Source organism: Salvelinus sp. IW2-2015, linkage group LG9 (assembly GCF_002910315.2).
Source record: "Salvelinus sp. IW2-2015 linkage group LG9, ASM291031v2, whole genome shotgun sequence".
Classification (NCBI taxonomy): Eukaryota; Metazoa; Chordata; class Actinopteri; order Salmoniformes; family Salmonidae; genus Salvelinus; species Salvelinus sp. IW2-2015.
The window spans coordinates 11,385,478-11,411,534 of NC_036849.1; the positions used below are offsets into that span (position 1 = coordinate 11,385,478).

Consider the following 26,057-nt stretch of genomic DNA (forward strand, 5'->3'; position numbering starts at 1 on the left):
TTGATTTCATTCCATTTACGAGTTTTGCCAATTTATTAATTGTCTTTTGTTTGGAGCCCTCCTGTCAACGTTGAGTAAGGACGCGCACCTGATTACGCATAGAATTAGGCATAGGCTACTTGGCCTGCACACAAATGTAGGGCTATAAATGTGCCCATTTGGGATCTGATACTATTTCTGATTGTCTTAACTCACCACCACTAATGAGCTTGTGGAGCTTTTCAAAGCATTTTTTTCTTCACCTCAAACAGCAAGTAAACAAAGTATTTTTATTATCCATTGAGAATGACAATAGCTCCTCAAAGTATTTGAAACATTTTCCAACTCTCTCCCTATCGATAACCACTCGGCATGAACGGGAAAAATGTAATGCTCAGGTCCAGTGCAAACATAAAACACCCAATTACTTCTTATTCCTTGCACAAATAGCCTACAGCTGTCAGTCCTGAGATCACCTGCGCAGGAAACTGAGGGCCTAGAATATTTGATACAATGTTGGACGCGAGCTTCGGGCCCGGACACAGTCGATAGTTGATACAAGTTCATTGCAGACAGGCCATGATAGTCAATGTGATTTATAGGATTCATATAAATTTTTATCAGGATATTTTCTACCTGCTTTTAGATTTGAATAATTTTAATTTAGATATCATTTAGATAAATCATTGTCATGTGGTTATGAAACTATTGGAAATTAAATTATACCGTTACACATCAATGTGCATATGAAAATCATAACTGGCAAGCAGATCGGTAGAAATGGTAAGAGTAAATTGGTACTCCAAATTGAAAAAGGTTGCCGACCGCTAACGTACCCTATTACCAGCAACTTTAGGAGCTTAATGGCAGAATTAAGCAGTGGGAGGAAGAGAGTCAGGAACCGTTTTTTTTTCTTCTTCCAGTTAGGCCATCTTTATCTCTGGCTCTCTCAAGTCATTTATGTGTCTTAATGATTTAATCAAACAGCATGCTTAAAGCGTCAGACAAGTTCAGTAGATATAGTTGATTTTATTAAAAACACATAGGGTGTGTCTATATTTGGAAAATACATGTTTACAATTTTCGACCAATTGATTGGTCAATGAAGATTCTTATTTTTGTCGGGGGACAGCCCTAAAACAGAGGGATATATACAGCGTGTTGAAGGGGATTGGCCTGAGACGCTGTGCATGTTTTCTAATCTTGATCACATAATGAGTAGTTATTTGGGGAAGCAAGGTGATTTGTAATTCTGTTCAGTCGGACTGAAATGTAGCGAATATATATATATTTTTTATTCTCAGTAAGGAGACAGTGTGAAATATAAATGAGGCAGAGATGGAGACAATATGAAATATAGTGATTCAAAGGCCTGCCACTAACAGCTGTGGAGCTCCCTTCCTGGACAAACTCAATTCTGCTGATCAGGAGGTGCCATTGTTACCCTGTGACAGAGACAGCAGGGGTTCTAGTCAATGAAGTGGAACTGATTTGACCCAGAGACGTGAAAGACGTGCTGCTATGGATTATGGGTCTTAATATGCACAACCAATATTAATCCGTCTTGACAGATGAGATAGGCTATACATGCGGATGTGTGTTGATAATGAGAAAAATAAATGCTGTCACTAACTCACTTTCAAACAAAGGTGCATGAACAGTGGAGCAAACAAAGGTATTTTCCTTTTACATGTGTTGTTAATGTACAGTATTGTATTTTATTCCAGCTTTCATAAAATTGATGTTGGTGACTTTAAATCAATGAAACTCAATGCTCAGTGTGTCTCACCTCGACTCGTGTCTTGTAGAAGTGGACGTCGTGTAGCCTCTCCTTGCAGCGTGACAGCTCTGTGTCCAGTCTGTCCACCTTGGCTGCCTTCTCCCTCAGAGCATCCACCTCATCCCTGTAGGCACGCGCCGACCGTGCCTCCGCCAGCACCTGCATGTTCTGCACAGGGCATAAAAGCACACTATGGATCTGGTCTGGAGGTTATAATTGCAGAAATTGTATACTGCCTGTTTGGTTGCTGCAAAGTAAAGGCACATGAATTGTACAACAAACTAGATGTACTGGAGGTTACAGCTAAATAACAAATCTTTCCATTTCAGAATTTCCTGGTCTCATGTGAATATCCAAAAATGGTAATGGCTTTGAGAATATGACATCAGCTAAAATGTTCACTACTGTGAAACTTCTGAAGATTAAATTTCAAAGCTTTTCTAACATGTCATTTGTGGTCAAGATTTGGAGGAAACTTTATCCTGACTTGGAAAATAAGGGAAAGTTGGGTTTCAGTGTGTTTACATAAGTGAGTGAGAAACAGGGAGAGAGAAAAAAGGGGGGGAAGCCAAAATGAAAGAGAAAATTCACACCTCTTGCTTGAGTTTCTGCATCTCCAGGTCCAGCCTCTCTACCTCATGTTTGGTATCCATCAGATGCTCAGTCTTCTCCTCCCTGGGAGAGAGACAGCACATATTAGGTTGGCAAATCAATTTATTCAGACATATATACATTTTTGTAATCATGTTAAGTTTAGTTTATTTAGAGTCAATATATTATCTGATAGAGGGCTTGCAGTGTTTCTGAAGTTAACATCTTAGGGAATTATTTGTCTTAATAAAATGTACTAAACGCTAAAATGTTATCCCCGACTCTAACCTCTCCCCTATTCTGACTCACAGTTCCTGCCGTGAGCGTCTCAGTTTGGCTTTAGTGTCGGCCAGCTCCACAGCCAGGTGCTGGCGGTCCTCTTTGGACAGCAGTGAGACGGGTCCGTCCAGGCCCGACACAGTCCTCTCAGGACAGGGGTAACCCATGTGATTGGAGGGCTGCTGGGACTGGAGGTAGTCCTTCTCCTGGGTCAGCTCCACAATCACCTGGAGGATGGTGGAGAAGAATTCTGTCAGTCTATTGACTGTGTATAGAAAGTGCACAAATCAAGTCTTATTGTGGGTAATACAGTTGATTTGGATGCGTTTCAGACTTGTTCCGTCTTTGATACCAACCTCTGCACATTCATCTCGTTCATCTATGAGTTTGCGGAGGTGCAGGGCCATGTTACGGGACAGGGGGTCGAGCTCCTCAGGGGGCATGTCTGGCAGCTCCAGCCACTGCATGTCCAACACATTCTCCTGGTTATGGGTCACCTGAAGGGGTAGACAGACAATATAACAATGTCAACAGGAATGCCATAAGTTCTACATTGAAACCCAATACATGTGTAATAACAGTGCCCTCTCCCTTGTATTTCTGGGTCTGTGAAGCAAAAAATTATATTGTCAAAAGGAATATATTACTGTAGGCCTGGGAATAAGACTTGAATGTGTCTATGTGAAGATGCAAAGTACATGTGATAAAAGATTCTCAATGAACAAATTGACAGACATGCATGAACATGATTGCCTAAATGTCAATGGAAATGACATACTGTTAAAGTGTAGGCCTAGGAGTAAAACCTGAATATGTCTTTACATCATTAGATTTATTTGACAGGGACAGTGCACATCAATCAAGGTTTCTGTAAATGTGCCAAATTTAGCCAGATGCGTACCTGAAGATAGTGAGGAGAAGAAAAAAAATCACTACAAAAAAAAGGCTGATGTGCATGAACATGTGTGCCTGCTTTGACGTGAACACCTGCACTACTCACCTCTTGAATGTGGGAGACGATGGCTGCCTGCTTCTCGATGTCGAGCAGTTTGATTTTCTCAATGATCTCTTCTTTCCTCTCACACTGCAGAGGAAGTAACAACGGCAGGCATTTCTATTAGAGATACCTATAGGTCGCGACTATAAACTAATCAGAAAAACATTTTGATTAAGACTTGGTTTTCACATTCTCTATTGAACACAAAGGACTGGGTGTTTGAATGGTCATAAAACCGAATAAACCATATGAAAAGAATGTTCTAAATCTTATAGAAATACGGTTAAGGGTAATGTGGAGGACTTAAGGCAGCACAGACTTGAGTAATTACCATTCAATGGGGAGAAAACAATTAAGAGGTATAAATGAAGCATCAACTTAGAAAATGTATTACATCTATGCATGACGTTGACATTTCTTTTTAGGTATCAGAAAAATAACTGAGGAAAAGTCAACTATTCAACACTTCATCACTATCCTGCTTTTTCCCCAGGAACAGGAAAAACCAGGGCAGTGTAACAAAGAGAGAGAAAAAAGGAGGGGGAGAGGCCAGGGGATTGGAGGGAATGAAAACAATAGTGTACAGAGCTGAAGCTAGAGAGATAGAGCCAAGGGAATGGAACAGTACAGCCTCTGGTATAGGTACAGGTGGGTGGGCCCTGCACTATTTAACCCTTTCTCTCTCTGAGCCTCTTACATGCTCTGTGATATTGGTGCTACACTGGACATGTTGATTTCAAAAGAGAAATTAATCTCAAAACTTTTGAGGGACATTTTGAATTGATTCATAAAATGCTGATAAGATAACAGTAAACTTTAGTGCAACAGCAACAGCCTGTTATCAGTTTCAGTTAATACAGGGATGCGTTCTAACATGTAAAGTTATGCCAATGCATACTTCCTGGTGTGATCAGGTGCAAGGTTGGGCGCCAGGTAGACTAGCAGTGCTGGGCCAACCAAAATGTAGCTGGTTCAAATACCTGAGTCGACAACGTGAAAAAGAAAATAGGCACTTAACCCTAATTTGCCTGATGGGGCACCATACTACTATGGCTGACCCTGTAAAACAGCTCATTTCACATCCGGTATATGTGACAAACGTATACATTTATACACATTCAGTACCAGTCAAAAGTTTGGACACCTGCTCAATCCAGGGTTTATTTATTTTTACTATTTTCTATATTGTAGAATAATAGTGAAGAGATCAAAACTATGAAATAACACATATGGAATCATGTAGTACCAAAGAAGTGTTCAGCAAATCAAAATATATTTTAAATGTGAGATTCTTCAAAGTAGCCACACTTTGCACACTCTTGGCATTCTCTCAACCAGCTTCATGAGGTAGTTACCTGGAATGCATTTCAATTAACAGGTGTGCAGTGTTAAAAGTTAATCTGTCGATTTTCTTTCTTAATGCGTTTGAGACAAGGAGTTGTGTTGTGACAAGGTAGGGGTAGTATACAGAAGATAGCTCTATTTGGTTAAAGACCAAGTCCATATTATGGCAAGAACAGCTCAAAAAACCAAAGAGAAACAGTCCATCATTACTTTAAGACATGAAGGTCAGTCAATCCGGAACATTTCAAGAACTTTGACAGTTTCTTCAAGTGGAGTTGCAAAAACCATCAAGTGCCATAATGAAACTGGCTCTCATGAGGACCTCCACAGGAAAGGAAGACCCAGAGTTAGCTCTGCTGCAGAGGATAAGTTCTTTAGAGTTACCAGCCTCAGAAATTGTAGCCCAAATAAATGCTTCAGAGTTCAAGTAACAGACACAATTCAACATAAACTGTTCAGATGAGACTGCGTGATTCAGGCCTTCATGGTCGAACTGCTGCAAAGAAACCACTAAAAAGGACACCAATAAGAAGAAGAGACTTGCTTGGGCCAAGAAACACGAGCGGTGGACATTAGACCGGTGGAAATATGTCCATTGGTCTGAAGCATGGAGGAGGTGGTTTGATGGTGTGGGGGTTCTTTGCTGGTGACACTGATTTATTTAGAATTCAAGGCACACTTAACCAGCATGGCTACCACAGCATTCTGCAGATATACGCCATCCCATCTGGTTTGCGCTTAGTGGGACTACAATTTATTTTTCAACAGGACAAAAACACATCTCCAGGTTATGTAAGGGAAATTTGACCAAAAAGGAGAGTGATTAGTGCTGCATCAGATGACCTGGCACAAACCCCCGACCTCAACCCAAATGAGATGGTTTGGGATGAGTTAGACTGCAGAGTGAATGAAAAATCAGCCAACAAGTGCTGAGCATATGTAGGAATTCCTTCAAGACCATTAGAAAAGCATTCCTCATGAAGCTGGTTGAGAGAATACCAAGAGTGTGCAAAGCTGTCATCATGGCAAAGGGTGGCTACTTTGAAAAATCTAAAATATATTTTGATTTGTTTAACACTTTTTTGGTTACTACAATGATTCCATATGTGTAGTTTCGATGTCTTCACTATTATTCTACAATGTAGAAAATAGTACAAATAAATAAAAACCCTTGAATGAGTAGTTGTGTCCAAACTTTTGACTGGTACTGTACACACAATATGTTTAATGTTTGCCAAAGCAGATAGTTCACAGTATAATAAAAGTATATGACTGACTGCTTCCACACCGACTCATGGGAATCTAATTCTAAAGTAGGCCTACCTGGTTGGCTCAATTAAAAGGGGTTGTTAATGTTTTGTAATTTTAACTATATTCATTCAGATTATCATTGAGATCAAATCAATTTTGCAAGAAAGATCTGTCGAATATGTTAGAAAAGGCTGTTACCTGTACAGCACAGCCTAGGATCAACAGCAGCATTCTCTTCACCTCCTCCATGCCCTTGCCTGTTGAAGATGAAAGATGAAGACATAACTTATTAAAACACCCTTTCCTTATAGCCAATTGAGTTTGAGCTCAGATTCGATTTTGGTTTAAATCCCACAGCTCTGCAGGGCAGTCACTATGACACAGCCATAAAGTCATAAAATATCATTTTAAAATCTAACCTTTCCCCTAACCTTAGTGGCACACCAGTCTAATTTTTATCCAATTTAACACTACGATGGAGCCGGAGGAGATGGCTGGCGTTTTACGATCCCCTAAACAATTGTGTGTGTTTTTTCACGTTATTTGTAACAGATTTTGTACAATGTTTCTGCCATCATATCTTATGACCGAAAAGAGCTTCTAGATATCAGGACAGCGATTACTCAGCCCGTACTGGAGGAATAGGCCCCTCATCCCAGTCATTTACAGGAGAAAGAGACATCGAAGGCGAAGGTCTGGGTGCCTTGTAAGGATCCGACGGCATGCGGGTAATCTCCCTTTACCATAGGTCCCATTTTTATAAAAAACAATTACCTTCATTTAACTAGGCAAGTCCGTTAAGAACAAATTCTTATTTTCAGTGACGGCCTTGTTCAGGGGCAGAATTGCAGATTTTTACCTTGTCAGCTCTGGGATTCGATCTTGCAACCTTTCGGTTTCTAGTCCAACGCTCTAACCACTAGGCTACCTGCCGCCTCAACGTACAACGCCCTATTAGCCAACGTACAATCAATGGAAAATAAAATCGACGAACTACGATCACGTATATCCTACCAACAGGACATTAAAAACTAACATCTTATGTATCACCAATTCGTGGCTGAACGACAACATGAATAACATACAGCTGTGGGGTTTTAAGCTTTTTCGGCAAGATAGAACAGCGGCCTCTGGTAAGACAAGGGTTGGCGGTCTATGCATATTTGTAAACAGATGGTGCATGAAATCTAAGGAAGTCTCAATGTTTTGTATCTCATGATAAGCTGTAGACCACACTATTTACCAAGAGCATGTTCATCTATATTCTTCGTAGCTGTCTATTTACTACCACAAACCGATGCTGGCACTAAGACAGCACTCAATAAGCTGTATAAGTCCATAAGCAAGAAAACTATCATCCAGGAGGCGGCGCTCCTAGTGGCCGGTGATTTTAATGTCGGGAAATGTAAATAAGTTACCGAATTTCTACCAGCACTTTACATGTGCAACCAGAGGGGGAAAAAATAACAAATAAATAAACTCTATAAACTCTAATAAACTCTTTACTCCACACACAGACACAATCTGACCATAATTATATCCTCCCGATTCCTGCTTACAAGCAAAAACTAAAGCAGGAAGCACCAGTGACTCAGTCAATAAGAAAGTGGTCAGATGAACAGATGCTAAGCTACAGGACTGTTTTGCTAGCAGAGACAGGAAAATGTTCTGGGATTCTTCTGATGTGGTGTGCTCCTCAAAGCCATCAGTCAATGCCTTCATCAATAAGTGCAAAGATGACGTCACCGTACGTACATACCCCAACCAGATGGATTACCAGGACGTGTGCTCCGAGCATGCGCTGACCAACTGGCAAATGTCTTCACTGACATTTTCAACATGTCCCTGACAAAGTCTGTAATACCAACATGTTTCAAGCAGACCACCATAGTCCCTGTGCCCAAAAACACTAAGGTAACCTGCCTAAATGACTACCGACCCATAGCACTCACATCTGTGGCCATGAAATGCTTTGAAAGGCAGATCATGGGTCACATCACCATTATCCCAGAAACCCTATTCCCACTGCAATTTGCATTCCACCCCAACAGATCCACAGGTGATGCAATCTATTGCACTCAATACTGCCCTTTCCCACCTGGACAAAAGGAACACCTATGCAAGAATGCTATTAATTGACTACAGCTCAGCGTTCAACACCATTGTGCCCTCAAAGCTCATCATGAAGCTAAGGACCCTGGGACTAAACACTTCCCTATGCTACTGGATCCTGGACTTCCTGACGGGCCACCCCCAGGTGGTATGGCTAGGCAACACCACATCTGCCACGCTGATCCTCAAACCTCCCTGTTCACTCATGACTGCATTGCCAGGCACGACTCCAACACCATCATCAAGTCTGCCGATGACAACAGTGGTAGGCCTGGTCACCGACAACGATGAGACAGCCTATAGGGAGGAGGTCGGAGACCTGGCCGTGTGGTGCCAGGATAACAACCTCTCCCTCAAAGACAAAGGAGATGATTGTGGACTACAGGAAAAGGAGGACCGTGCACGCCCCCATTCTCATCGACGGGGCTGTAGCGGAGCAGGTTGAGAGCTTAAAGTTCCTTGGCGTCCACATCACCAACCAACTATCATGGTCCAAACACACTGAGAAAGTCCTGAAGCAGGAAAGACAAAGCCTATTCCTCCTCAGGAGACTTGGCATGGGTCCTCAGATCCTCAAAAGGTTTTAGAGCTGCACCATCGAGAGCATCCTGACAGGTTTAATCACTGCCTGGTATGGCAACTGCTCGGACTCCGACCGCAAGGCTCTAGAGGGTGAGTGCATATGGCCCAGTACATCACTGTGGCTAAGCTTCCTGCCATACAGGACCTCTATACCAGGCGGTGTCAGAGGAAGGCCCTAAAAATTGTCAAAGACTCCAGCCACCCGTGTCATAGACTGTTCTCTCTGCTACCACACGGCAACCGGTAGCGGAGCAACAAGTCTAGGTTCAAAAGGCTTCTTAACTGCTTCTACTCCCAAGCCATAAGACTCCTGAACAGTTAATCAAAGGGCTACCCAGAACCTACTTTTACACTACTGCTACTCTCTGTTAACATAGTCACTAACTCTACTTTCATGTACATATTACCTCGACTAACCGGTTTAGAGAAATGTTTGCAAATTTATTGAAAATGAAAGAGAAATATCAAATCGACATAAGTATTCACACCCGAGTCAATACATGTTAGAATCACATTTTGCGTCAATTACAGCTGTGAGTCTCTGGGTAAGTCTCTTAGAGCTTTGCACACCTGGATTGTACAATATTTGCACATTCTTTTCAAAATTCTTCAAGCACTGTCAAGTTGGTGGTTGATCATTGCTAAACAGCCATTTTCAAGTCTTGCCATTGATTTTAAAGCCAATTTAAGTCAAGACTAACTAGACATGGGAACATTCAATTAGAAAACCTCCCAGGTCTTTGTGGTTGAATCTGTGTTTGAAATGCACTGCTCGACTGAGGGACCTTACAGATAAAAGTATGTGTGTGGTACAGATGAGGTAGTCATTAAAAAATTGTTAAAACACTATTATTGCACACCGAATCCATGCAACTTGACTTAAGCATATTTTTACTCCTAAACGTATTTAGGCTTGCCATAACAAAGGGGTTTAATTGTTAGAGTCAAGATATTTCAGCTATCATTTAATACATTTTTAAACATAATTCCCTTTGACATTATGGGGTATTGTGTGGCACAAAAGCTCAATTTAATACATTTTTAATTCAGGCTGTAAGACAACATCTGCAAAAGTTAAGGGGTGTGAATACTTTCTGAAGGCACTGTATAGCCAATTGGCTTTTCAGCAGGCCTATCTAGTGGTAAGGGAAGACCCCCATGAAATGGACAAAAATGAATGGCTACTTATTGGCATTGGGCGAACCATATACACAAATCGCAAACACCACTCAAATGGACGGCAGTTCATCAAAAACATACTGCAAGCGGAACATGGCAAATGCCAGGTCTCACTATCCAAAAATCCCTGAGGGGGTGAGCGCGCTCCTTTGTAGGATTTCATATGGGAAATGGTCAAAGTCAGGGCTCAAGGGTGAAATTTTCTAAATCTAATTTTTTTCTAAATTGTAAACCCTCATATCAAGTATGTTTTGTACCATTTTTCAAAATGTATTTTTCTTGTCAATTATATATATATGTAGTAACCAGACTACATTTTTCTTATTATATTCAGTTTGCCCAAAAGGCCTTTGTCATATATGATCAGTTAGCCAGAGTTAGCCAGAGCCCAAAAGTCAGTGAACCATGTCCAAATGGCATATATAATGTCCAAATGGCATATATAATGTCGAGATGGCCTATATACTGACCAAATGATATACATCACTATGTTAAGCCCTGAATCAACCTAGAAGATCTATTTGATCACAGGAAGTCAGAATTTCTCATGCGTGTTGATTCAGCATGTCCATTTCGTAATGGGAAGTACTTATGGATATACATTGGCAATGGACATTGTTAACTTGCAGAAGAACATGTTCACACTGACAATATAGCATGTGTGTAATTGGACACTGTCCAATCGCTTGTTGGTGTTGATTTCAGCCTGTCCATTTGGTGAAGGTAAATCCCTCATTAAATATATTGGAAATGTATAATTGTACACTGTCCATTTGCAATGTATTACAATGGGCATTTAGCATCACGAATTGGACATGCTCTAATATACTGCAGAAATGCCCAATTGACTGGCTTGTTGAACTCGGGATGGCCGAGCAGTGATAGTGGTTCCTCTCCATCACTCGTTGGTGTTGATTTCAGCCTGTCTATTTGGTGATGGGAAATCCCTCATTAAATACAATGGAAATGTACACTGTCCATTCGCAATGTAAAACGCACAATGCCAATATATTATACTGTCATCAAGTCAGTCATCAGTCAATAAGATATCATACTGACACCAAACTTATACATACTGACAAACTTACTTTGTCCAACTCTTTTAGAAGCCAACTATCGCATATTTCAAAGCCGGCCCACAATTCATAGCGCCTTCTGTTAAAACCATTATTATTTTATTTTTAAATTGGAGCCGCGGGTCCAGTTCTGACATTGACATTGTTCAATGTACCTAGTCTTGTGATTCTTGTACTTCTCTAAATGTCGTCATTTTTGCGATGTTAAATGAATTGAAGACATTGCAAATGGACGAGGCTGTTTCTCAGCCTGAGAACCTTCTAGAGACACAACTCACCGTGCACTACCGACTTAAGCTCTAAAGTTTCAGAGCTCTAGGTCTGACGGTTCTTTGATGGTTCGAACGCAGGTAACTATTGCAGGCTCTGTGTGTCTGTAAGCCCCACACTATGTCACTCCATATTGACTGTGTGTGTGAGAGAGAACAGAAAAATCACATGGACCACCCAAAATCCGCCTTAATGGTATCGCCTGAACACGCCTCAACTTAAAAACAAAATTTATTTAAGCATCATGAAATTGACTTTGTACGAATTCTCGTAAACTACGATAGATAAATGGATGGTTATACAGTTGAAGTCAGAAGTTTACATACACTTAGGTTGGAGTCATTAAAACTCGTTTTTCAACCACTCCACAAATGTATTGTTAACAAACTGTAGTTTTGGCAAGTCGGTTAGGACATCTGCTTTGTGCATGACACGAGTAATTTTTCCAACAATTGTTTACATACAGTGAATTATAAGTGAAATAATCTGTATCACAAATCCAGTGGGTCAGAAGTTTACATACACTAAGTTGACTGTGCCTTTAAACAGCTTGGAAGCTTCCAGAAAATTATGTCATGGCTTTAGAAGCTTCTGATAGGCTAATTTCACATCATTTGAGTCAATTGGATGTGTACCTGGATGTGTTGGATGTGTACCTGTGGATGTATTTCAAGGCCTACCTTCAAACTCAGTGCCTCTTTGCTTGACATCATGGGAAAATCAAAAGAAATCAGCCAAGACCTCAGAAAAAATATATAAATTGGAGACCTCCACAAGTCTGGTTCATCCTTGGGAGCGATTTCCAAATGCTTGAAGGTACCACGTTAATCTGTACAAACAATAGTACGCAAGTATAAACACCATGGGACCACGCAGCCGTCATACCGCTCAGGAAGGAGACGCGTTCTGTTTCCTAGAGATGAACGTACTTGGTGCGAAAAAGTGCAAATCAATCCTAGAACAACAGCAAAGAACTTTGTGAAGATGCTGGAGGAAACGGGTACAAAAGTATCTATATCCACAGTAAAACGAGTCCTATATCGACATAACCTGAAAGGCCGCTCAGCAAGGAAGAAGCCACTGCTCCAAAACCACCATAAAAAAAAAGACTACGGTTTTCAACTGCACATGGAGAAATGTCCTCTGACTGTTTGTCCATAATGACCATCGTTATGTTTGGAGGAAAAAGAGGGATGCTTGCAAGCCGATGAACACCATCCCAACCGTGAAGCACTGGGGTGGTAGCATGATGCTGTGGGGGTGCTTTGCTGCAGGAGGGACTGGTGGTCCCGTGTGGCTCAGTTGGTAGAGCATGGCGCTTGCAACGCCAGGGTTGTGGGTTCATTCCCCACGGGGGGACCAGGATGAATATGTATGAACTTTCCAATTTGTAAGTCGCTCTGGATAAGAGCGTCTGCTAAATGACTTAAATGTAAATGTAAATGCACTTCACAAAATAGATGGAATCATGAGGTAGGAAAATTATGTGATATTGAAGCAACATCTCAGACATCAGTCAGGAAGTTAAAGCTTGTTCACAAATGGTCCTTCCAAATGGACAATGACCCAAGCATACTTCCAAAGTTGTGGCAAAGTGGCTTAAGGACAACAAAGTCAAGGTATTGGAGTGGCCATCACAAAGCCCTGACTAAAATCCTATAGAAAATGTGTGGGCAGAACTGAAAAAGCGTGTGCGAGCAAGGAGGCCTACAAACCTGACTCAGTTACACCAGCTCTGTCAGGAGGAATGGGCAAATTCACCCAACTTATTGTGGGAAGCTTGTGGAAGGCTACCAAAACAATTGACCCAAGTTAAAGCAATTTAAAGGCAATGCTACCAAATACGAATTGATTGTATGTAAACTTCTGACCCACTGGGAATGTGATGAAAGAAATAAAAGCTTAAATAAATCACACCACTATTATTCTGACATTTCACCTTCTTAAAATAAAGTGGTGATCCTAACTGACCTAAGACAGGGAATTTTTACAATGATTAAATGTCAGGATTGTGAAAAACGGAGTTTAAATATATTTGGCTAAGGTGTATGTCAACTTCCGACTTCAACTGTATTTTTCCTTACATCGTAGGTTTATGTACTTTGACGTGAAGCGGTCAAATTAACACTGTATTACTGTTTTCAACCTTCAATCCCACAAAATGTGCATTAACGCAAAGAGCGTTGTGGCCTCGATGCCATCTTGTTTCTGGGCTAAAAGTACATTTGGCCACCCCTGTGCTCACCGAGTTTCGTTTGAAGTCTTTTCCGTTTACGAGAAACGGCCATGTCCATTTGCCATATACAGCCAGCTGGTGGAATATTCCGGAAGAGCAGAATAATTATTTTTTAATTACAATTTGATATTGCGGAAACCAATTGCCCAGGAAACGTATTTTATTTTTTACTTCCCGGAACACCGCGTCCAGGGGGACGACCTGAAGCCTTCGGCCTATTTTAATAAAACACTCGCAGACGTCCAGTAAGGGACCGTCCATTTGCAATATGAAGATCCTCATCAATCATAAAGGAAATGACAAGCGTCATCCCAATAAACGTCAACCTGCCAGGCAGGCAGCAAATCCCAAATGACAGTTTTGTGGACCTCTCCCATCCCCCCAGTTCTTACACCAGTGGGCTGGAAAATCTCTCCCATCACTGATGGGTAGGATGCCATCAGTTAGTGGGTCAATCATTAAAATCTGACACAGCTCAGGATTACGTTTGGGTGTTTTTGTGGACGTAGCAAGCCCTTAATTTTTGAAAGACACATGATTGTAAAAAAGTATTTACCATGTCGTTTTGTGCAGGGTTTGTCTGGGATCAGCTGTGTGTGTGTGTGTGTGTGTGTGTGTGTGTGTGTGTGTGTGTCCATCCCCTTGGGCCTGGAAGGGACTTAAAAAAAGCTTGATCAACACTCTGGGGAAAGGGCAACACTGTTGCCAGGGAGACCCTGTCTGCGACCCAGCTCTGCCCTTATTCCATTGAGACCAACTAAAAAGACAAAAGAGGTACACAGGGCAGGCAGTGCTGTAACCCTGAGAGGAGCTTTTCACTGTTTCTAATCTACACTTAACATAGGAAGTCATGGAAAAGCTAACTTCCTAAGGCCATTCAATACAAACATAACGCGTCAATCCACACACAATAATATTAACACATACCCCATTAACCAATATTGAGATTCAGTTCACATACCAAGGCTGGCTTACAGCTAAAGCCTCCCAACAACTCCACCATTCAATGTTAGACCACTATTGTCCTTGATTGCTAAACACGTTTTCATACGGAACCAATCAAGAGGCCTAGATCTAGATAACTTGGCTCCCGACAGGAAAATAAAAAAATAAGCCACATGGGTCCTGATAAGTTATTTGTGTGTCTGACAGACAGACAGTTGCAGGAACCAACATGCAAAACAAGCATGCGAGCGGCATGGTAGTGGCCCAACCCATGAAAGGCCTAGCCACCGGGAGGAGAAGGAACAACATTGTCTGGCAGTGAAGCTGAACACTTCAAACATGACGTCATTATCCTGGAGATACTCTACTCTCACGCCAGCAGTTACAAAAGCCATAGAAATAACTGGTCTGGTGTTCCTTTTATTCATTCATGCATACTGTACCGCACGGCAAGTACATACATGAACTACATAGAGTATGTGTAAACTACGGGGTATTAGCTTTATGGAGTCATCTAGCTAGGTGGAGTTTCAAAAAAGTCATATGGGACAGAGGCGGAATAAACCACACTAGCTAGATTTAAACTCATGACAGAGTAGTGTACACAATATACGGTTCTGGGTTCAGAGATTAAAATTAGATGAGGAAACAAAAACAACTCTTCCTTCTCATAAAAGTTTAGTTGTTACTAATCAGACTAGATGGTCCCATCAAGGCTCAATATACCATAGTAGCCTTAGGTGAACTATCCCCAGCTATACCTGTATCTTGCGGACAGCAGCCCTCTCTGACCTTTCACACCCACTATATAAGGTCTGACGGTCTCCATAGCCACATCTAGCCATATCAGGTCTATGCTGGCGAGGTTGTCGACACCAGGCCGGAGAGCCCACACACTCAGCACTCTCCATGGCCTGATTAGCCTCCTATAGATAGAAGGGCTCCAAAGGACTTTTCCTGCCTTTCCCACTTCCTGACTGACTCCAGTAAAAGGCCACAACATGTGCATCCTTTCCACCCCAACAGGCCCTCATTCAGAACAGTATCTGGACCGAGATTACAAGGGAATACGTAAAGGCATTTGTAAGCACTTATTGTGAGTGTGAACAAGAGATGGGGACCCCTAACTTAAATATTGCACTAGCCAGCTAGCCAACTGGATTTAGAGGCGTAGCTACCCGAGGCTTGTTGTGAGTTTGTGAACAAGAGAATGAGCACCACAGTACCTGAGAGGGGGTCCTTCGCGATGGTCAGCACATTAGGCAGGGTCATCAGGATGAGCTGCTGGAGACTGTCCTGAAAACACAGAGGAGAACATACCGGATTAAGTAAGAGCAGGACCAGAGGAAGGAAACCATTGCAGCAGAAGTACTGTCGACTTGAAACGCAGTGCAGGGGTTAACTAGGCTAACTAATAAAGCCACAGACTTCAGCTAGAACAGAACAGGAAGCTTCCACTGGCATGAATTTGAAGGGTGAAGTCGCTAACAGAGCTTGAACAGAGACCCACAGCAAGGTGGGAAAGGGAAACGTATTAAACACAGACAGGAAATATTGATGGAAAGGACCATTTTCAGTTTGTAGAGAACACGTTTGGGGAGGAGGGGAGTTCATACAGTAACCAATGCATTGCCCAGCTGTAACAATCTCCTAGTGAGAGAGAATATGGGCAGGGTTGTAATAACACACAAAACATTTTTTGTTGGGAATCAGGAAGGAACACAATCACATACATACAACACGTGCATGCATGTACATACTGTTTGTTCTCTCGTTTGTCACTCACATGGGTAACAAATGGAATGCTCAATGTTTGTCTGTGTGAGAGAATGGACCAGAGGAACAATGGACACCTTGGTAACAAGCTATAACACATCACACAGACACAGTAAACCAGACCCAACACGTCCAAATGACCTTAGCTCCTCGTTCAAACACACACCTACATAGAAAACATTACACCCACACAACTTGACACTGGTAGGTCACCTGTAATGGTTATTGCTGTAAACCCCAGGCACATGCTTCAAACAACTCCTTGTAGTAAAGTGAACAACGTGACTCTTGTTGGAGAATTTAACTGTCTTCAGGTAATACTGCAGGATATGTAAAAAGGGAAAACTGAAAGATTAGGGTCAGGTTAGCCTCATTCTGAGAGAGAGAGTGCGAGAGAAAAAGAGAGCGATAGCAAGAGAGCATTAGCACAGAAGTTACTATGACATCTTTACTCCTTCTCTTTCCCTCCTTTCCCATACAGGTTTCACTGGACTCTGGAGGCATTAGAATAGACAGGCCTGGGGGAGAATCAAAGGGCCTGCCGCCACTACAAGGGAGGGGCCTTCTGTATAGAGGGGCTGGGTGGTGGTGGTGTGGGGTAATGACTACTTTCACTCTCCCTCCCTTCTATTGCAGCAGACCTTTGGCAGAGGCCCCAGCCTAGCTACAGCTCTATTGTCAGGTGAAAACCGTTGGACATTCCATTTGTTACCCACGTCATCCTGAGAAACCTCTAACACAAAAAACACCCCCCACGTCTCTGTTTCAAATGCACTGAACTAGAAAGCCAGAGCACAAGATCGGTAAAGAAACAGCAGAACAGAGCCGAGTCTAACTGCCTGCTAGGCTCCTCATCTTACACTAGCAGCAGCTCAGTGAAAATGTCACCAGGTGTTGCTTGTCCTTAGTTCCCCTGGTAGTCCATAAATTCCATGGTGCAAATAGATAAACATAGAGATACATGACATAGATCCAGACATGAAACAATTGTTCTATTCCTTGATTAGCCAGATTTTTACATTATTTTAAAATGAAGTTATGCTCGGCATGGCTTTGAGTTGCTGTGGTAGTTTGTTCCACTCAACCGTGACAGTATATAAAAAAGGTGATCTTACAAGATACTCTACCCTTTTCTCTACAGATAGCTAGACTAGCTGTTTAAAATGCTCAACCTTCGATGAGTACGAGGAGGGAGTTAAGCACAGTTTCCACCAGCTTGTTTTGGCTGGTCTGTAGCTTATTTTTTAGCTGTTTAGGGATGCTGGTGAGCCATGATGTGCACGCATAAAAGTGATACTGAACTAGCGCACCTGTCAGTGTCATTAGGCTGTCACTATCAAGATATTTTGAGGTCCGAGATTGGAATAGAATTTTGTGGTTTACTTTGTCAAAACCTTCACGGCCATAGTGTCACCAGTCAAGTACCCAACCAATTCACACCCAAGGTAGCTGACCAAGGTTTTTTGTGTAACCACTGAGTTGCCCACGTGGACACTAAAACCAGGGGACCTTTAAGCTTTACTCTGGATTCTATCTTTTCCAATATGCAGAGAAAGGTTTTCTGAAAGGAATTTACTGATATTGGATAACTCTGCACTAAAGATCTTTTCCACTGAGGCTTTGTTCTTATGGGACACCAGTAGAGCAGTCATCTGCATAGAAAATCAATTACGAGAGCAGGCTGATTTCATATTGTTAACGTGTGTATCTTCATGCTCCTAGACCTTAGTCCTGCATTCGACACCAATCGAGCCCAACATTCTTTTGGAGGGATTGGAAACCACATTTGGTTTACGCGGACAAGTTCAGATCTGATCTGTCAGAAATATATCAGTTAGTCTCTGTGGATGGCTTGTCCCCTGACAAATCAATGGAAAGATTCGGTGCTCCTCAAGGTTCCATTCTAAGACCACTACTGTTCTCTATCTTCCCGCTTGGTAATGTCATTCGGAAACACAATGTCAACATTCACTGCTATGCGGATGACACACAAGCAGTACATTTCGATCAAACATGGTGAAGCCCCAAAATTGCCTACCCTGGAAGCCTGTGTTCCAGACATAAGGAAGTGGATGGCAGCAAATGTTTAAAAGTAAAACAAAACAGTGACGCTAGTTCTACAAATTAACGTACAAATTATGGACTTGCTCCTATCCCTCTCACCAATTTGGTTCTGCAGTACATAGCTACACGTACGTTACGGTCACAACACACAGGCCTCGTTATTATTCCTAAAATTTCTAAGCAAACAGCTGGAGGCAGATATTTTGACTATAGAGGTACATTTTTGTGGAATGGTCTGCCGATCCACGTGAGACGCAGACTCAGTCTCAACCTTTAAGTCTTTACTGAAGACATCTCTCAGTAGGTCCTATAATTGAGTGTAGTCTGGCCCAGGGGTGTGCAGGTGAATGGTAAGGCACTGGAGTGACGAACCACCTTTCCCGTCTCTGCCTGGCCGGCTCCCCTCTCTCCACTGGGATTCTCTGCCTCTGACCCTATTACGGGGGCTCAATCATTGGCTTGCCCTTCCTGTCCTCGGGCTCATGTAGTGGGGGAGATCTACGTGGGCTATACTCAGCCTTGTCTCAGGGTAGTAAGTTAGTGGTCTGTTGATATCCCTTTAGTGGTGTGGAGAAAGTGATTTGGCAGTGGTTGGGTTTATATCTTGCCTGGTTGGCCCTGTCCCGGACAGGGCCACAGTGTTCCCCGATCTCCCGTCTCCAGTATCTATGCTGCAATAGTCTATATGCCGGGGGGCTAGAGTCAGTCTGTCATATCTGGTGCAATTCTCATGTCTTATCTGATGTCCTGTGTAATCTTAGGTACTCTACTCTAATTCTCCCATCTCACACTTTCCTTCTCTCCCCTCCCGGTGGACCTGAGCCCTAGGACCATGCCTCAAGACAACATGACCTGATGACTCCTGGCTGTTCCTGTCCCCAGTCCATCTGGTTGTGCTGCTGATCCAGTTTCCACGGTTTTGCCTGCAGCTATGGAACCCTAACCTGTTCATCAGTCGTGCTACCTTCTCGTGCTGCTGATCCAGTTTCTGGTGTTTTGCCTGCGGCTATGGAACACTAACCTGTTCACAGGTCATGCCATCTTGTCCCGGACCTGCTGTTCTGACCCCCTCACTCACGCCTCCCCTAATAAAGTATGTTAAAAACAATAGATGTGTCAGTGGAGTGGGACTTTCTAAAACCAGACCAAGAATATTAGTCTTGATCTATTCCTCTGTTCATAAATTACTTTTCCCAGCACTTTAGACAGCACACTCAAAATAGACACATCTATAGTTAACCTTGTTGGTTGTTCGGCCATTCTTGTGGATAGGGATCACTCTAGCATGTTTTGTAACTGTGGGAACTCTGCCTTATTTAATCAACATCTTTATTGAGCAAGACTTTACTACTTCTGTGTTATTAACAGATGCTTGGGTTTGGGTGCAACATTAGTAAATAAGCATGGTGCATCTGGACTGGAGCCTCTTATGGCCATAAAAAACAGACTGTCTGACTAGAGGGCCCCATATGTCTGTTATTCTGTTACACCTCATCAATATTCAAACACAGGCTTACGTTCTATCCATCACACCCCCAGGCCTTTTTAGAAAACACCTATTAATACTTAAATAGATCAATTTAGGGAAGCAACATCATTAAACAATTTCCCATTACAATATTTGTATAATATGGCTAGCACTGGGGCTTTGTAGAGGTGTTACAGGGTGTTACAGGCTCAAGCCATCATGTTGTTTCAGCAGGCAGGTGATCATCGAGAGGAACTTGAGGGAGAACGGCAGCCTATCGGTTTACCCCCTGGAGGACGGGCCAGTGAGGACACTAACAGTAGCTGCAGGTGTTGGCTATGATGCATAGCTAAATAGAGTTCCCTAGCTATCTCTGTCTACAACCCAAATGGCACCATATTCCCTTTATAGTGCACTACTTTTGACTAGGCTCTGGTCAAATGTAGCGCACTATAAAGAGAATAGGGTGTCATTTAGAAAGCATAATCTCTTTGCCTGGTCAACTCCTGCTGTCAGCTAGTCCAAATCATCTCAATCAGCATAAGAGAAACCAAACCAGTGTAAATTAAACATGACAACAGCCAGGCAGATGGTGCCTTCAAGGCTCTAATTAGACCTTATTGATGGAGATATTTGCCTTGTTTTTTCCAGTACTGGGTCATAATCATTAGGCACAAATAAAATAAAAATTATAATTGAAATGACAAACAGGGAGGGAGGGACTACCTGGACTTGTCCAATCAGAAAATATATATATTTTCAGTTTACCGTTTAAAAGGGTGATGGAGATGCTATGGTAGGCCCAACTGAACACAACACTGGTTTATCAGCCATGTTAGTGGAAAACAGGCTGGGACACACTAAGTTGTCTGGTTTACATTATTGATTAGTGCAGATCGATTTCAGCCTGCAGGAACAGGTGAGGTCATGTTCAGGTACTGGAGTCAAATCTCTCCTCTCCTACCCTCTCTCCATTACCCACCCAACAATGGTAACTCCTTCAGTACAAAAACAAAAATAGTTTTTGGCTGACCTCATCCCTTCGTGTGCGCAGGTGTGTATTGTGCAATAGGTAGACGTGTCCCTTGACAACAGCCATCTCCTCAACTGTAAAATCTACCTTTGTTTAAACAGGGAAGTGGGGAGGAGAAAGAAAATGACTTCATGATCATCATCTACAGCTCAGTAACATTATGGAACCATCATTGGGAGGAATGGCTTTGAAGATGTGTTGGGACCAGAGGGTCAAAGAAAGATCACTGGCCAGAAATTTGGGGGGGAAAAATCAAATAATTTTGCCTGGGCCTTATTTCCTCTTCCTCTGTTGCTATGCAGAACAATACAGAGCTGTGCAATCTAGGACATCCATAGGCCACGTGTTTTTGTTTGTTTTTCTGGACCTTTGGCATGATGGCGCTACTACACCTGCATTGCTTGCTGTTTGGGGTTTTAGGCTGAGTTTCTGTACAGCACTTTGAGATATCTGCTGATGTAAGAAGGGCTTTATAAATACATATGATGGTTATTTGGAGACCGATAGGCTATTCACATTAAGCTGATGGAGAAGCTGTAGACCAAGTGTTTCAAATTCTACATGTACGTCATTAGGAGTGAGACGAGTCAGCAAGTGAAAGCAAGCACAAGTGAAAGGTTGAGACAAAAGCAAAAGCTTCAGCCTCCTCTCCTCCTCCCCAACCAACCAAGATCAAGGAGACAGCAGAGACAGGCTAGGTAGCTCCGACCAGTGCTGGGCTCGACACAGTAACAGTCAGAGAATGTTCCCCCAGGCATCTCTCTTCCAATCACAGAGCCTCTCTCTTCCAATCACAGAGCCTCTCTCTTCCAATCACAGAGCCTCTCTCTTCCAATCACAGAGCCTCTCTCTTCAATCCCCAGAGCCTCTCTCTTCCAATCACAGAGCCTCTCTCTTCCAATCACAGAGCCTCTCTCTTCCAATCACAGAGCCTCTCTCTTCCAATCACAGACAGCCCATGGGAACAGCAGGACTCCTGCTTCCATCCACTCCGCCAGGGCTGCTTCAAAAGCACCACATACAGTTGAAGTCGTAAGTTTACATACACCTTAGCCGAATACATTTAAACTCAGTTCTTCACAATTCCTGACATTTAATCCTAGGAAACATACCCTGTCTTAGGATCACCACATCATTTTAAGAATGTGAATTGTCAGAAAAGTAGTAGAGAATTATTTATTTCAGCTTTTATTTCTTTCATCACATTCCCAGTGGGTCAGAAGTTTACATGCACTCAATTAGTATTTGGTAGCATTGCCTTTAAATTATTTAACTTGGGCCAAATGTTTTGGGTAGCCTTCCACAAGCTTCCCACAATAAGTTGGGTGAATTTTGCCCATTCCTCCTGACAGAGCTGGTGTAACAGTCATGTTTGTAGGCCTCCTTGCTCACACATGCTTTTTCAGTTCTGCCCATACATTTTCTATGGGATTAAGGTCAGGGCTTTGTGATGGCCACTCCAATACCTTGACTTTGTTGTCCTTAAGCCATTTTGCCACAACTTTGGAAGTATGCTTGGGGTCATTGTCCATTTGGAAGAACCATTTGTGACCAAGCTTTAACTTCCTGACTGATGTCTTGAGATTTTGCTTCAATATATCCACTTAATTTTCCTACCTCATGATGCCATCTATTTTGGTAAGTGCACCACCCCTCCTGCAGCAAAGCACCCACACCACATGATGCTGCCACCGATGTGCTTCACGGTTGGGATGTTGTTCGTCGGCTTGCAAGCCTCCCCTTTTTCCTCCAAACAGAACTGTTTGGCCATCATGATGGTCATTATGGCCAAACAGTTCTATTTTTGTTTCATCAGACCAGAGGACATTTCTCCAAAAAGTACACTTTGTCCCCATGTGCAGTTGCAAACCATAGTCTGGCTTTTTTTTTTTTATGGCGGTTTTGGAGCAGTGGCTTCCTCCTTGCTGAGCGGCCTTTCAGGTTATGTCAATATAGGACTTGTTTTACTGTGAATATAGATACTTTTGTACCCGTTTCCTCCAGCATCTTCACAAGGTCCTTTGCTGTTGTTCTGGGATTGACTTTTCACACCAAAGTTCATTCGTCTCTAGGAGACAGAACGCGTCTCCTTCCTGAGCGGTATGACGGCTAAGTGGTACCATGGTGTTTATACTTGCGTTCTACTGGTTTGTACAGATGAACGTGGTACCGTCAGGCATTTGGAAATTGCTCCCAAGGATGAACCAAACTTGTGGAGGGATACAACATTTTTCTGAGGTCTTAGCTGATTTCTTTTGATTTTCCCATGTTGACAAGCAAAGAGGCACTGAGTTTGAAGGTAGGTCTTGAAATACATCCACAGGTACACCTCCAATTAACTCAAATTATGTAAATTAGCCTATCAGAAGCTTCTAAAGCTTGACACCATTTTCTGGAATTTTCCAAGCTGTTTAAAGGCAGTCAACTTAGTGTATGTAAACTTCTGACCCACTGAAATTGTGATAGTGAATTATAAGTGAAATAATCTGTCTGTAAACAATTGTTGGGAAAATTACATGTGTCTTGCACAAAGTAGATGTTCTAACCGACTTGCCAAAACTATAGTTTGTTAACAAGAAATTTGTGGAGTGGTTGAAAAAACAGTTTTAATGACTGCAACCAAAGTGTATGTAAACTTCTGCCTTCAACTGTACATACTAATGTGTGTACTGTGTAACTGGGAGAAAGCAGAGACAATCTCATCCAAGAGACATTTAGGTATTGCACTTAAAATAAAGGAATTCCCTTCCCTCCTATTCCAATGTATTGTATTTTAGTTGTACACTGTAAACAATGGGCTGTATAGACAGAGCTCCATGACCAGGTTATTATAAGAGGAAGAGAGACCACACCCAAAACAGTTTTCCTGAGGAGAAGACAACACTATAGTCTATAAACAGTGCTGCTGCGTTAGGGAAGCCCTACAGTAAGGATGAAGCTCTTGTACTATGGGATGAGGCCCCACAAGCACATTATAAACTCAGCAAAAAAATAAAACATCCTCTCACTGTCAACTGCATTTATTTTCAGCAAACTTAACATTTGTAACTATTTGTATGAACATAAGATTCAACAACTGAGACAAACTGAACAAGTTCCACAGACATGTGACTAACAGAAATGGAATAATGTGTCCCTGAACAAAAGGGGGGAGTCAAAAGTAACAGTATCTCTCCCTAGCCCTCACCCTCCGATCCAACAGGTCCCAGACGTGCTCAATGGGATTGAGATCCGGGCTCGTCTCTGGCCATGGCAGAACACTGACATTACTGTCTTGCGGGAAATCACGCACAGAACGAGCAGTATGGCTGGTGGCATTGTCATGCTGGAGGGTCATGTCAGGATGAGCCTGCAGGAAGGGTACCACATGAGGGAGGAGGATGTCTTCCCTGTAAACGCACAGCGTTGAGATTGAGCTTGTTGTCATTGCAGGCAGTCTGATGATGTGACACACCACCCCAGACCATGACAGCCCCTCCATCTCCAAATCGATCCCGCTCCAGAGTACAGGCCTCGGTGTAACGCTCATTCCTTTGACGATAATCGCGACTCTGACCATCACCCCTGGTGAGACAAAACCACGACTCGTCAGTGAAGAGCACTTTTTGCCAGTCCTGTCTGGTCCAGCATAAGGTGGGTTTGTGCCCATAGGCAACGTTGTTGCCGGTGATGTCTGGTAAGGACCTGCCTTACAACATGGCCTACAAGCACTCAGTCCAGCCTCTCTCAGCCTATTGCGGACAGTCTGAGCACTGATGGAGGGATTGTGCCTTCCTGGTGTAACTCGGGCAGTTGTTGTTGCCATCCTGTACCTGTCCCGCAGATGTGATGTTCGGATGTACCGATCCTGTGCAGGTGTTATTACACGTGGTTTGCCACTGCGAGGACGATCAGCTGTCCGCCTTGTCTCCCGGTAGCGCTGTCTTAGGCGTCTCACAGTACGGACATTGCAATGTAGTGCCCAGGCCACATCTGCAGTCCTCATGCCTCCTTGCAGCATGCCTAAGGCACATTCACGCAGATGAGCATGGACCCTGGGCATCTTTCTTTTGGCATTTTTCCAGAGTCAGTAGAAAAGGCCTGTTTAGTGTCCTAATTTTTCATAACTGTGACCTTAAATTGCCTACCGTCTAATCTGTTAGTGTTTTAACGACCGTTCCACAGGTGCATGTTCATTAATTGTTTATGGTTCATTGAACAAGCATGGGAAACAGTATTTAAACCATTTACAGTGAAGATCTGTGAAGTTATTTGGATTTTTACTAATTATCTTTGAGACAGGGTCCTGAAAAAGGGACTTTTCTTTTAGGTGTATGCTAGCAGCTAACTGGTAGTTTTGTGCAGCAGAACTCCGCAATAGCCTGGGGACACAATTAGCTAGCTGGAGACCCTCGAGGGTGTCACAACTAGGAACAGTCTGGCAGTGTGCCAAACCAACACCCTGCACCCAACTGCTGCTACCTGCCACCCTACCTACCTACCTACCCAAACAGCAAAATAACTGAAGATATTACCAGGCTGCACTGGAAAACAGATTAGTACCTGTCTCCATCACAGGGTACACACTGGCTACCTGGGTTGTTTTTGTCACATTACAGTGAATGAAAAATGCTAAAAAAAAAAAGGCACAGGTCCTTCAATATAATTAAGATGTACTTTTAAAGGGTATGTAATAGTGTATAAAAAAGTGCAGTAAGGTGTATACCATTTCCATACCAAATAAAGAATGATATGTCAATCTTTTTTTTTATCTCAATTTTGGTTGAGTGGATGTGCAGTAAAAATCCCAGAGTGGATCAATAGTCATTGTTGAATAGAACAGCCTGGTGAGTGAGCATTTCATCATGTACCAGCAACCCATTTAAAAAGTGCACACCCTATGCCCACCTTGGTCTGACCGCTGACCCAGGCTATGATCAATAACACAGCTAAGCACACTCCCCTGTGTGTGTGTGTGTGTGTGTGTGTGTGTGCGCACACACGTGAGAGAGAAACAACTTGTCAATTAAATTCCCTCAATATACGCGGCCCATCTCCCTTGCTAATTGACCCCCTGCACCATATTCCCTGTGGGGAAGACAGCCTTCCTCTCACA

General features: G+C 42.7%; 1 protein-coding gene across 1 annotated transcript in view; it reads right to left on the minus strand.

Moving 5' to 3' along the window:
- ccdc88c (coiled-coil domain containing 88C) overlaps nt 1-26,057 on the minus strand; it is an 86,068-nt gene that overhangs the window by 37,294 nt on the left and 22,717 nt on the right. Inside the window, exons 4-10 of the mRNA XM_023994229.1 lie at nt 15,848-15,917; nt 6,420-6,478; nt 3,630-3,713; nt 2,986-3,126; nt 2,660-2,856; nt 2,353-2,434; nt 1,769-1,927 (exon numbers count right to left, since the gene is read on the minus strand). Coding sequence (XP_023849997.1) covers nt 1,769-1,927; nt 2,353-2,434; nt 2,660-2,856; nt 2,986-3,126; nt 3,630-3,713; nt 6,420-6,478; nt 15,848-15,917 — 792 coding nt within the window. The remainder of the gene's footprint in view (nt 1-1,768; nt 1,928-2,352; nt 2,435-2,659; nt 2,857-2,985; nt 3,127-3,629; nt 3,714-6,419; nt 6,479-15,847; nt 15,918-26,057) is intronic.